The sequence below is a fragment of the Salmo salar genome, chromosome 06, assembly GCF_965601325.2.
Source record: "Salmo salar chromosome 06, fSalSal1, whole genome shotgun sequence".
In the NCBI taxonomy this organism is placed as follows: domain Eukaryota; kingdom Metazoa; phylum Chordata; class Actinopteri; order Salmoniformes; family Salmonidae; genus Salmo; species Salmo salar.
Window position 1 is genome coordinate 14,344,000 of NC_138296.1, and position 14,119 is coordinate 14,358,118.

The 14,119-nt window shown below is 40.9% G+C and overlaps 2 protein-coding genes and 1 pseudogene across 6 annotated transcripts in view; 2 read left to right on the forward strand and 1 right to left on the reverse strand.

The window, feature by feature from the left end:
• LOC106606373 (Ig lambda-2 chain C region) overlaps positions 1 to 10,581 on the forward strand; it is a 147,058-nt gene extending 136,477 nt beyond the window's left edge. The window contains exons 1-4 of one of the 4 annotated variants that reach the window (XM_014202523.3): positions 5,682 to 5,780; positions 5,882 to 6,210; positions 9,112 to 9,145; positions 10,011 to 10,581. In XM_014202523.3, the coding sequence (XP_014057998.1) occupies positions 5,741 to 5,780; positions 5,882 to 6,210; positions 9,112 to 9,145; positions 10,011 to 10,336 (729 nt within the window). In that variant the 5' untranslated portion in view covers positions 5,682 to 5,740 and the 3' untranslated portion in view covers positions 10,337 to 10,581. Of the gene's footprint in view, positions 1 to 5,681; positions 5,781 to 5,881; positions 6,211 to 6,233; positions 7,109 to 7,204; positions 9,146 to 10,010 lie in introns of those variants that run through there. The other 3 variants (XR_014392495.1, XM_045719761.2, XM_045719762.2) reach the window with 3 other exon arrangements.
• Positions 1 to 14,119, reverse strand: part of LOC106606374 (immunoglobulin lambda-1 light chain) — a 113,106-nt gene that overhangs the window by 89,027 nt on the left and 9,960 nt on the right. The gene's annotated exons all lie outside the window — the stretch shown is intronic.
• LOC145879744 (Ig lambda chain C region pseudogene) lies at positions 1,813 to 3,131 on the forward strand (annotated as a pseudogene). Its single transcript, XR_014392505.1, has 2 exons — positions 1,813 to 1,855; positions 2,575 to 3,131. The product of XR_014392505.1 is annotated as an Ig lambda chain C region pseudogene (transcript).

Sequence of the window (14,119 nt, forward strand, 5' to 3'; positions counted from 1 at the left end):
ACTTCAATTTCTCAAACATATGACTATTTTACACCATTTGAAAGACAAGACTCTCGTTAATCTAACCACATTGTCCGATTTCAAAAAGGCTTTACAGCGAAAACAAAACATTAGATTATGTCAGGAGAGTACCCATCCAAAAATAATCACACAGCCATTTTCAAAGCAAGCATATATGTCACAAAAACCAAAACCACAGCTAAATGCAGCACTAACCTTTGATGATCTTCATCAGATGACACTCCTAGGACATTATGTTATACAATACATGCATGTTTTGTTCAATCAAGTTCATATTTATATCAATAACCAGCTTTTTACATTAGCATGTGATGTTCAGAACTAGCATACCCACCGCAAACTTCCAGTGAATTTACTAAATTACTCTCAATTAACCTTCACAAAATACATGACAATTATTTTAAGAATTATAGATACAGAACTCCTTTATGCAATCGCGGTGTCAGATTTTAAAATAGCTTTTCGGCAAAAGCACATTTTGCAATATTCTGAGTAGATAGCTCGGCCATCACAGGCTAGCTAATTTGTAATTTGACACCCATCAAGTTTGGCGTTCTCTAAACTCAGAATTACTATAAGAAAAATTGGATTACCTTTGCTGTTCTTTGTCAGAATGCACTCCCAGGACTTCTACTTCAACAAATGTTGTTTTGGTTCAAAATAATCCATAGTTATGTGCAAATATCCTCCGTTTTGTTCGTGCGTGACGCGCGAGCGCATATCGTGACAAAAATGTTAAAAATATTCCATTACCGTACTTAGAAGCATGTCAAACGCTGTTTAAAATCTTTTTTATGCGATTTTTCTCGTAAAATAGCGATAATATTCCAACCGGGCGACGTTGTTTTCATTCAAAGGCTGATAGAAAAGATGGAGAATTCTCATGAACGCGCATATCCAGTGTCACTGTCCCCTGCCTGACCACTCACAAAATCTGCTGCAGTTCTTCGCCCAGAGACAGCAGACGCCCCAATCCACTTTCTGGCGACTTCAGACAGCCACTGGAAGCCTTAGAAATTGTCACGTTACAGCAGAGATACTGTATTTTCAATAGAGATGCCACAGAAGGACAACAAATGGTCAGACAGGGCACTTCCTGTATGGAATCTTCTCAGGTTTTGGCCTGCCATATGAGTTCTGTTATACTCACAGACACCATTCAAACAGTTTAAGAAACTTTAGAGTGTTTTCTATCCAAATCTACTAATTATATGCATATTCTCGTTTCTGGATAAGAGTAGTAACCAGTTTAATTCGGGTACGTTTTTTATCCGGCCGTGCAAATACTGCCCCCTAGCCCCAACAGGTTTTTTAAATGACTGCAGCAGAAACACTGTTACCTAGTAAACTGACTATTGAGTGTCTTATTAAAAACCTCTGACTGCAACACTTCTGCTTTTTGACTGAAAGAGGGACAAGCCTTTAATCAGACGTGTCAGTTCAAGTGAATCAGTGATTATTGATTACAGTGAGATAAAGGATCATTTAAAGACATTGTCCGAACATCATCACCATCATCAAGTCAACACTGCATCACATGGACATTGCTCAAAAGGACCAGACACCAACAGCAGAATATGATGCTATACTATATACTGTTACTTCAAAGAGAGAAACTCAAGAAAAGCCTGAGATGTTTGTAGTGAGAGTGAAGCTCTGTCTGAATGGGATGTTTCAGTTCCTGACCTCTCAGTAGAGAGAGTGAAGCTCAGTCTGAATGGGATGGTTTAGTTCCTGTCCTCTCAGTAGTGAAAGTGAGGAGGTTTTTGTATGGCTGTGTATACAAACTGAATCACTGTGGTATTCGGACAAGGAACCAAGCTCTTTGTTACTGGTGAGTACCCTTTCTTTTAACCTTATGTGTTATTTTTAAATGGGTTTTTGTAATAAAGAATAGTTAATAAAATTAAAGTACTTCTTATTTCATAATTATTTAGTGTAAATAACCTACTTTGTGGACTGATTATCAAGTGTCATGGACACATTGTGACATCTTCATATCCTACAGTATATCTGTAGTTGTTGATTTCACATTTAAACTTAATAAACGTAATGGACTATTTGACCTTTAAAAGATTGGTTGCACGTTATATTAAATGATGATAAAACCATGTAGTTACATGATTCATTACATTGTAGGCTACTACATTACAGTTCTCTGTTTGCTGGTTGACTAGTAGTAGGATATATGTTTGATTGTATCCCTCATTCAGCACATCTGACTACTTGATTATGGTTAAACTTAGTGTTCTGAACTCGTTGTCCACTTGCACAGAAATCTGCTTTACCTCTGCAAAGTCACGTATGGAGAGTTACTTAGAAAGTTTCAAAATAAGTCCAGCTACAAACAGAGATTTGTGAGTAACATGTAAGAATAGAATTACATCATTTTAGTGCCTTTTCATTTTATGAGCCCAACATGTTAATTGTTTATAGTCTTTGAGAAAACGTTGTATTTTTTATTCTACAGTATAATCACACAACCCTGTTTCATTCTACTAACATATCAAAAGATTTTGTGTAATATTTATTCTGCTCATTCCATTGGTCCAGACTCTACCCTCCCTCCGCCTGTCTTGACCATCCTCCCTCCGTCCAGCGATGAGTTGATGTCCAACAAAGTCACCCTGGTGTGTCTGGCCAGTCAGATGGCCATGGGCTACGCCGATGTCAGCTGGACCGCTGGCGGGAATCCGGTCACCGGTGTCATCGCTACGAGTGGCCCGGTGCCGCAAGCCGACAAGACGTTCCAACTCAGTAGTTGTCTGACCGTTGACACGTCAGAATCGAACCAGGACAAAGTGTTCTCATGTAAAGTCACCGTGGGCTCCAAGTTCGCTGAGAAAGACATCAAGAAGTCTGAATGCAGCACTGACTAGCCTGAGAATCATTGTAATGTCAATTTGATATTCTATGTCGCTTTTCAAGTTATAAGTTATTGTTAACTTATTAGAAGTTTTCTTTGCATATATACATTCTGTTCCAAAAAATAGAGAAATAGCTACTAATACTTGTATCATAGGCTACATGATAAGTAGACTCTGTATATTTGAAATTGGTTGCTTTGCAGATGTATAATAGAGGAATAGTTAGAGCTTTGTTGTATTGTGGATATTCAATAAAGAGCATTCTAAAGAACAAGTGTTTGTATTTGATCATGTTGATGAGCATCAGTGATAGCAGCACTAAATGAGGGTGAATTTAACTGAACTCAAATAGAGCAGCCTGCTCTCTGACTTTAGTCCAGCTGCAGAAATAGTTGATCCAGATATCCAGGATGTAGAGCAGGTTTACTGTAATGTTAATGAATAATCAGAGATGGACCAGAGGTTTAGTTTAAATTAGAACTTCACATTATTGAGAACCTTCATTAGTGTGATTTGATTGTATTATAAGATCATTCCGAAAGTATATATTTAATAATCTTCCATATCTATTTAAAATAGTTGATTTGAAAAGGAAACTTGATTATTTCCTAGGCAATATTTGCTTGTACTTTTCACTGTATGAGGAATTAAAACAACAGTACAATAACATGATAAATTCAATATATTCATAGTTTATATTCAATAGTGTTATAAACGTACGTCTTACTATAATGTACAATAACATTTTACTCATGAATCTTTTCTCTCCATACATCTTTGCCAGCAGGGGGAAAGAGAAGAGATAAAATATTATAATATGCTTCCACCTTGTGGCTCAAAAAGTTGTATTTCATTATAGTTGTATTTCATTGTAATAATTTCCAGACTAAATCCATCACGTAGTTTCAAATCAATCACAAATGATAAAGTTATTGAAAGTTAGTGTACAATATCTCTGTTGTCAGTACAAAGCTCTCCTCAGTTCTGTGTTGGTCTGGTTCAGAGAGGAGTGTAGTGATGTAGGTGAGACTATATCAGTCTAATCAAGGTTTAGGGACCCTCCTTCCTCCTAGTCACTAGGACCTAGGACCTAGTGGACGGGTGTAGTAGTAGAGAGACTATATCAGTCTAACTAAGGTCCTGTGTGGCTCAGTTGGTAGAGCATGGTGTTTGCAACGCCAGGGTTGTGGGTTTGATTCCCATGGGGGACCAGTACGGGGGGGAAAAAAAAATAAAAAATTGTATGAAATGTGTGCATTCACTACTGTAAATCGCTCTGGATAAGAGCTTCTGCTAAATGACTAAAATGTAAAATTGTTTAGAGACCCTCTAGTCCTAGTGGATGGGTGTAGTAGTAGAGAGACTATATCAGTCTAACTAAGGTTTAGAGACCCTTCTTCCTCTAGTCCTAGTGGATGGGTGTAGTAGTAGAGAGACTATATCAGTCTAACTAAGGTTTAGAGACCCTTCTTCCTCTAGTCCTAGTGGATGGGTGTAGTGGAGAGACTATATCAATCTAACTAAGGTTTAGAGACCCTCTAGTCCTCATGAACCCTTGTCCTGTTCCATTTTCTCTCTCTGTGTCCTCATCTGGTTCCTCACATCTGTCCTCGTTGGTGCCCTTACTCTAAGTCTGGTCTTGTTCACATTGGGGAGAATCCTAACTTGCAGTTCAGTAACATTTTCACTTAGTCTCCCATTGGCATCAATGCATGACTAAGTAAAGATTCACCTTAATTGGAAGTTCGGATTCACCCCATTGTGCATCAATGATCAGAATAGAGTCTGTAGTTCTGTCAACGTCCAACAGAGGAGGACATAGGACCACCAATAATGACTGAGGAAAGATCTACATGTACTTTATAACAGGAACAGCTGTCTGTAGACCATTGGTTTCAGTCCCACCCAAAGACCAGCTGATGGTTTCATATCTACTATTTCTAGTTATCAGAGTCATTCACCAGGGACGTGTTCTAGTTCTGATACTGAGTTACAGGAAGTGATGTGTTGTTCCCTTTCTCCCCCAGGACACACCTGCTTCCCCTCCCCTCCTCCTCCCATCCTCCTCTCCTTATTTATAGCTTCATGTAAATTAAGAGGTTGTTTGATCTCCTCTCAGAACTGTGTGGGGGGAGGGGTGGTGGTGGTGGGGGTAATGCACTATAAAGGGAATAGGGAGACATCCTGAGTAACTCATCATTATGTTGTCCCTGTATAGAACTAGTATAGGATATTAAACTCCAGTTATGGTCTGATGGAGGTAGGAGATTAGATACCACATCATTATGTTGTCCCTGTGTAGAACTAGTATAGGATATTAAACTCCAGTTATGGTTTGATGGAGGTAGGAGATTAGATACCACATCATTATGTTGGTCCTGTGTAGAACTAGTATAAGATATTAAACTCCAGTCATGGTTTGATGGAGGTAGGAGATTAGATACCACATCATTATGTTGGTCCTGTGTAGAACTAGTATAAGATATTAAACTCCAGTCATGGTTTGATGGAGGTAGAATATGAGTCAGTGAAGAAGACAGAATCTCATTTAGAGCAATGATCATACTAGTTGGTCTCTCATAAAATCTGGTTACTTGGACCAATCAGAGAAATACAGTGAAAAATAATAATAACAATCAACAATGAAAGTAGCTGGTGGTAGGTTAATTGCAGAGGCCCCTCCCTCTGGTCATCCAAGGTTTGGTGATAGGTTAACTGCAGAGGCCCCTCCCCCTGATCCTCCCTGGCTGCCTCCTTATAGGTGGGTTCTGCAGCCTCTCCTCTCCTCACACTCCAACCCTGCTCATCTCTCAGCTGGACAGTAAGGGCCGTTCACACCACACACTGACAACATGCTGGGGACACTCTGCACTCTCATCACTGCTCTAACATGTAAGGAATTTACTGTTTGTTCAACATGAATAAAAAAAAGCCATTAGAAGTTGTTAATTCATGTATGATTAAATGTCTTAAATTGTATTTCATTCACACAGATGTCAGTTGCCAGAAAGCAGTGACACAGACACCTTCAGTACTGACTGTCAGTATAAAGGGGACTGCTACTTTTCACTGTGACATCACCAAAGATGAAGGCAATGTTGTAAACTGGTATAAACAGGTTCCAGGAGGAGCTCCTCAGTATGTGTTAAGGTATTACTATACAGACGACTCTCCTGATGAATATGGATCTGGTTTCTCCTCTGATCGTTTCACATCTAAAGCCACGTCTGATAAGGATTATCAGTTTATAATCAGTAATGTGGAGGAGACAGACTCAGCAGTGTATTACTGTCAAACTCGGAATGACTCTCCTTATGCGCTCGTATCACAGTGATGTACACCATGACAAAAACCTCCCCACCAAATACACTCACTTCTGCTTTCAGATGTTCTGAATATAGACACTAACTGAATGTCAAGTCATCCTGAACCAGTGTGTCTGCAGTAGGAGAACATTCCATGCTTGTGTTTTACACAAAACCTTTCACACATTTAGTAGAATGTTGTCATTAACAATTACACCTAGTTGTCACAAACCATGACAGATAAAGTGATATTCCAGATGGTTCCGTCCTAACAGAAGACTCCATGTATCAGATAACCTCCATGATAGTCAGTCCCCTGGTTTACCTTAGAGACATATTACATCAACAGTCATTTAGTGATATACTGTTAGTTCAGAACCCCACCATCCAGATAATATTATTAGAATGTTATTATTATACATATTATGACATGCTGATATAAACTAACAAACATAACTGAGCAGAAATAGAATACTGTTCTTTATAATGCAACAAAACAAATCCAATATGTTTATGAAATAGTCTTCCTTCAAATATTTCAATTTTTTATAGTTTAATAGTGACTCTAATTGAAATGTATGTCATAATTATGAAAATATAGGACACATCCAGTTATTATTTAGAAATCTGTCTGTTGGTCTTGTGAAGACCCAGATACAGTACGTTTGAGAGTAGATAGTGATTGGTTAACTGTAGAAGCCACTCCCTCTGGTCCTCCCTGGCTTGGTGATAGTTTAACTGCAGAGGCCCCTCCCTCTGGTCCTACCTGTCTGTCTCCTTATTGGTGGGTTCTGCAGCCTCTCCTCTCCTCACATTCCAACCCTGCTCATCTCTCAGCTGGACAGTAAGGGCCGTTCACACCACACACTGACAACATGCTGGGGACACTCTGCACTCTCATCACTGCTCTAACATGTAAGGAGTCTGACTTCCTGGAGATTTTACTTCCTGTTTTATTAATAGTGAGTCTGTATGTTTCTCTTTACTACATGTCATCTTCTTATTTCCCAGGTGGCAGTGGTGTGACTGTAGTGACACAGAAGCCTCCTGTTGTGACAGAGAGGAAAGGAGAGACGCCCTCTCTGGACTGTAACCTGGGGACTGTTGGTAATAGAGATGGGCACTCTGGACTGTAACCTGGGGACTGTTGATAATAGAGATGGTCACTCTGGACTGTTACCTGGGGACTGTTGATAATAGAGACGGCCACACTGGACTGTAACCTGGGGACTGTTGATAATAGAGACAGCCACTATAGACTGTAATCTGGGGACTGTTGATAATAGAGACAGCCACTATGGACTGTAACCTGGGGACTGTTGATAATAGAAACGGACACTCTGCACTGTAATCTGGGGACAGTTGATAATAGAGACAGCCACTATAGACTGTAATCTGGGGACTGTTGATAATAGAGACAGCCACTCTGGACTGTAACCTGGGGACTGTTGATAATAGAGACAGCCACTCTGGACTGTAACCTGGGGACTGTTGATAATAGAGACGTTCCACTCTGGACTGTAACCTGGGGACTGTTGATGATAGAGACCACCATTATGGACTGTAACCTGGGGACTGTTGATAATAGAGACGGCCACACTGGACTGTAACCTGGGGACTGTTGATAGTAGAGGCGGCCACTATGTACTGTAACCTGGGGACTGTTGATAATAGACGGCCACTCTGGACTGTAACCTGGGGACTGTTGATAATAGAGACGGACACTATGGACTGTAACCTGGTGACTGTTGATAATAGAGACGGACACTATGGACTGTAACCTGGGGACTGTTGATAATAGACGGGCACTCTGGACTGTAACCTGGGGACTGTTGATAATAGAGAGGGTCAGTCTGGACTGTAACCTGGGGACTGTTGATAATAGAGAGGGTCAGTCTGGACTGTAACCTGGGGACTGTTGATAATAGTGCTGGTTGGTATAAACAGGTTCTAGAAGGAGTTCCTCAGTACATGTTAAGGTGGTACCACACTGGTTGGAGCTCTGTAGAATATGGTTCTGGTTTCTCCTCTCCTAAATTCACATCTAATCATCAGTCTAAATCAGATTATCGTTTGATTATTAACAATGTGGAGGAGGCAGACTCAGCAGTGTATTACTGTAAGACCTGGGACAGCTCTGTTTATGACTACTTATCACAGTGATATACACCATGACAAAAACCTCCTTACCAAATACACTCACTTCTGCTTTAAAAGTGGCAGAGGGGTGAACTCTAAGAAACAGCAGTTGAAGTTGATCAGTGATTATTATAACAATATATACATGACACAATGGGAGATCTGGAAATGGAAGAACCATCCATCCCTACATGTCAACAATATTATAAGAAGACATTGTCTGAAAGGAAAATGATGTTGTCTCTCTTGTTGTGATCATCATCATCATCATTACCATCATCATCATCATCAGGTCAAGACATCATCATAATATCATCATCAAGATCATCATCAAGTCAACACTGCATCGTATGGATAGTGCTTTAACTTCAAAAGGACCAGACACCAACAGCAGAATATGATGCTATACTATGTACTATTACTTCATAGAGAGAAACTCTAGAAAAGCCTGTGATGTTTATAGAGAGAGTGAAGCTCTGTCTGAATGGGATGGTTCAGTTCCTGTCCTCTCAGTAGAGAGAGTGAAGCTCTGTCTGAATGGGATGTTTCAGTTCCTGTCCTCTCAGTAGAGAGAGTGAAGCTCTGTCTGAATGGGATGTTTCAGTTCCTGTCCTCTCAGTAGAGAGAGTGAAGCTCTGTCTAAATGGGATGGTTCAGTTCCTGTCCTCTCAGTAGAGAGAGTGAAGCTCTGTCTGAATGGGATGATTCAGTTCCTGTCCTCTCAGTAGAGAGAGTGAGGAGGTTTTTGTACGGCTGTGTATACAAACTGAATCACTGTGGTATTCGGACAAGGAACCAAGCTCATTGTCAGTGGTAAGTACCCTTTCTTTTAACCTTATATTTTTGGATTCAAGGTTTTTTTGTAATACATAATAGTTAATAGAATTAAATATTTAACATTATATTCTTATTTCATATTTATTTCGTGTAAATAACCTACTTTGTGGACCGATTATCAAGTGTCATGGACACATTGTGACATCTTCATATCCTACAGTATATCTGTAGTTGTTGATTTCACATTTAAACTTAATAAACGTCTTGCACTATTTCAACATGAAGGTTACTGCTGTCACTTGACAACACTACTCATTTATAATGTCTAAACAATAATAATCTATTTACTTAGAGGTAGATTTGAATGTGAATTCTTCATAAAGTTGTATCAACCTTTATAATGTTGGTCCCACGTTATATTAAATAATGATAAAACCATGTATATGGTAGTTACACACAAAGTTACTACATGATTCATTACATTGTAGGCTACTACATTACAGTTCTCTGTTTGCTGGTTGACTAGAAGTAGGATATATGTTTGATTGTATCCCTCATTCAGCACATCTGACTACTTGATTATGGTTAAACTTAGTGTTCTGAACTCGTTGTCCACTTGCACAGAAATCTGCTTCACCTCTGAAAAGTCACATATGGAGAGTTACTTAGAAGGTTTTAAAATGAGACCAGGTACAAACAGAGATTTGTGAGTAACATGGAACAATAGAATTACATGGTTTTAGTGCCTTTTCATTTTATGAGCCCAACATGTTAATTGTTTGTAGCCTTTGAGAAAACGTTATATTTTTATTCTACAGTATAATCACACAACCCTGTTTCATTCTACTAACATATCGAATGATTTTGTGTAATATTTATTCTGCTCATTCCATTGGTCCAGACTCTACCCTCCCTCCGCCTGTCTTGACCATCCTCCCTCCGTCCAGCGATGAGTTGAAGTCCAACAAAGTCACCCTGGTGTGTCTGGCCAGTCAGATGGCCATGGGCTACGCCGATGTCAGCTGGACCGCTGGCGGGAATCCGGTCACCGGCGTCATCGCTACGAGTGGGCCGGTGCCGCAAGCCGACAAGACGTTCCAACTCAGTAGTTGTCTGACCGTTGACACGTCAGAATGGAACCAGGACAAAGTGTTCTCATGTAAAGTCACCGCGGGCTCCAAGTTCGCTGAGAAAGACATCAAGAAGTCTGAATGCAGCACTGAATAGCCTGAGAACCATTGTAATGTCAATTTGATTTTTGATATTAATTCATTAGAAGTTTAACCTGCATATATACATTATGTTCCATTAAAGAGAGAAATATCCACTAATACTGATATCGTTGGCTATATGATATACTTTTTAGTATACTTTTTATATTTGAAATGGGTTGCTTTGCAGATGAATAATAGAGGAATAGTTAGAGCTTTGTTGTATTGTGGATATTCAATAAAGAGCATTATAAAGAACAAGTGTTTGTATTTGATCATGTTGATGAGCATCAGTGTTAGCAGCACTAAATGAGGGTGAATTTAACTGAACTCAAATAGAGCAGCCTGCTCTCTGACTATAGTCCAGATCCAGAAATAGTTGATCCAGATATCCAGGATGTAGAGCAGGTTTACTGTAATGTTAATGAATAATCAGAGATGGACCAGATGTTTAGTTTAAATTAGAACTTCACATTATTGAGAACCTTCATTAGTGTGATATGATTGTTTTATACAGTGGGTTGTTCGAGCCCTGAATGCTGATTGTCTGACAGCCGTGGTATACTGAATCAGACCGCATACCAGAACATTTATTTGTACTGCTTTAATTACGTTGGTAACCCGTTTATAATCCCATTAAGGCACCTCGGGGGTTTGTGGTATATGGCCAATATACTACGGCTAAGGGCTGAAGCCAGGCACTCCACGTTGATTCTTGCATTAGAACAGACCTTAGCCGTGGTCTAATGGCCATATACCACACCCCCTCTGGACCTTATTGCTTAATTATAATATAATTCTGAAAGTACCTATTTAATTATCATCCATATCTATCTAAAGAGAACTGTTGATATGTAAAGAAAGCATGTGATTGGGGATCAGATTATTTCCTGTACAATATTTGCTTGTACTATTTCACTGTATGAGGAATTAAAACAACAGTACAATGACATGATATGTTCAATATATTCATATTTTATCGTTACAATATTCAATAGTGTTATGAACTTGCATCTTACTACGAGGTACAATAACATTTGAGTCATTAATATTTTTGCCAGCAGGTGGAAAGAGAAGAGAGAAACATATTGTAATATGCTTCCACCTTGTGGCTCAAACAGTTGTAATATGCTTCCACCTTGTGGCTCAAACAGTTGTAATTTGCTTCCACCTTGTGGCTCAAACAGTTGTATTATGCTTCCACCTTGTGGCTCAAACAGTTGTAATATGCTTCCACCTTGTGGCTCAAACAGTTGTAATTTGCTTCCACCTTGTGGCTCAAACAGTTGTAATATGCTTCCACCTTGTGGCTCAAACAGTTGTAATTTGCTTCCACCTTGTGGCTCAAACAGTTGTAATATGCTTCCACCTTGTGGCTCAAACAGTTGTAATATGCTTCCACCTTGTGGCTCAAACAGTTGTAATATACTTCCACCTTGTGGCTCAAACAGTTGTAATATACTTCCACCTTGTGTCTCAAAGAGATGTATTTCAACAGTATATACTGAGTGCACAAATCATTATGAACACCTGCTCTTTCCATGCCATAGACTGACCAGGTGAATCCAGGTGAAAGCTATGATCTCTTATTGGTGTCACCTGTTAAACTCAACTTCAATCAGTGTAGATGAAGGGGAGGAGACAGGTTAAAGACGGATTTTCAAGCCTTGAGATAATTGAGGCATGAATTGTTCATGAGTATATTTGCCAGCAGGGAGAAAGAGGAAAGAGTTGTATTTCAACAGTATATTTGTAAAGTAGTCCTGTAGTACCTTACTCTGTATTTTCAGAATTTACTAGGGGTGAAACAGTAGGTGTATTCGTAATGAACTGTTCAGTACAGGGTCCACGGTGCGCGGGGTTGGGTACGCACTGTGAACCGAACAATACATTAATCATATATTAGACCTAGGAATATATATATATTTCTATATTTCGTAGTAAAATATATATTATTCCATAAACCAATGGCGTATAAATTAATGTGGGAAAAATACCCACATAGCAATAAAGTTGTCTTAAAAAAAAAGTTATTTTGTCTCGTAGCTGATTAGTTATTTCACATTTTACGTCATTTAGCAGACGCTCTTATCCAGAGCGACTTACAAATTGGTGCATTCACCTTAAGATATACAGTGGAACAACCACTTTACAATAGTACATCTATATCTTTTTTTTGGGGGGGGGGGGGGGTTAGAAGGATTACTATATCCTATCCCAGTTATTCCTTAAAGAGGTGGGGTTTCAGGTGTCTACGGAAGGTGGTGATTGACTCCGCTGTCCTGGCGTCGTGAGGGAGCTTGTTTCTCCATTGGGGTGCCAGAGCAGCGAACAGTTTTGACTGGGCTGAGCGGGAACTGTGCTTCCGCAAAGGTAGGGGGGCCAGCAGGCCAGAGGTGGATGAACGCAGTGCCCTTGTTTGGGTGTAGGGCCTGATCAGAGCCTGAAGGTACGGAGGTGCCGTTCCCCTCACAGCTCCGTAGTCAAGCACCATGGTCTTGTAGCAGATGCGAGCTTCAACTGGAAGCCAGTGGAGTGTGCGGAGGAGCGGGGGGACATGAGAGAACTTGGGAAGGTTGAACACCAGACGGGCTGCCGCGTTCTGGATGAGTTGTAGGGGTTTAATGGCACAGGCAGGGAGCCCCGCCAACAGGGAGTTGCAATAATCCAGACGGGAGATGACAAGTGCCTGGATTAGGACCTGCGCCGCTTCCTGTGTAAGGCAGGGTCGTACTCTGCGAATGTTGTATAGCATGAACCTACAAGTTTGGGTCACCGCCTTGATGTTAGCGGAGAACGACAGGGTGTTGTCCAGGGTCACGCCGAGGCTCTTAGCACTCTGGGAGGAGGACACAATGGAGTTGTCCACCGTGATGGTGAGATCATGGAAAGGGCAGTCCTTCCCCGGGAAGAAGAGTAGCTCCGTGTTGCTGAAGTTCAGCTTGAGGTGGTGACCCGTCATCCACACTGATATGTCTGCCAGACATACAGAGATGCGATTCGCCACCTGGTTATCAGAAGGGGGAAAGGAGAAGATTAATTGTGTGTCGTCTGCGTAGCAATGATAGGAGAGACCATGTGAGGATATCACAGAGCCAAGTGACTTGGTGTATAGCGAGAAAAGGAGAGGGCCTAGAACTGAGCCCTGAAGGACACCAGTGGTGAGAGCACGTGGTGCGGAGACGGATTCTCGCCACGCCACCTGGTAGGAGCGACCTGTCAGGTAGGACGCAATCCAAGAGTGAGCCGCGCCGGAGATACCCACCTCGGAGAGGGTGGAGAGGAGGATCTGATGGTTCACAGTATCAAAGGCAGCAGATAGGTCTAGAAGGATGAGGGCAGAGGAGAGAGAGTTAGCTTTAGCAGTGCGGAGAGCCTCTGTGACACAGAGAAGAGCAGTCTCAGTTGAATGACCAGCCTTGAAACCTGACTGATTTGGATTGAGAAGGTCATTCTGAGAGAGATAGCAGGAGAGCTGGCCAAGGACGGCACGTTCAAGAGTTTTGGAGAGAAAAGAAAGAAGGGATACTGGTCTGTAGTTGTTGACATCGGAGGGATCGAGTGTAGGTTTTTTGAGAAGGGGTTTACCTCTCGCTCTCTTGAAGACGGAAGGGACGTAGCCAGCGGTCAAGGATGAGTTGATGAGCGAGGTGAGGTAAGGGAGAAGTTCTCTGGAAATGGTCTGGAGAAGAGAGGAGGGTATAGGGTCAAACGGGCAGGTTGTTGGGCGGCCGGCCGTCACAAGACGCAAGATTTCATCTGGAGAGAGAGGGGAGAAAGAGGTCAAAGCATAGGGTAG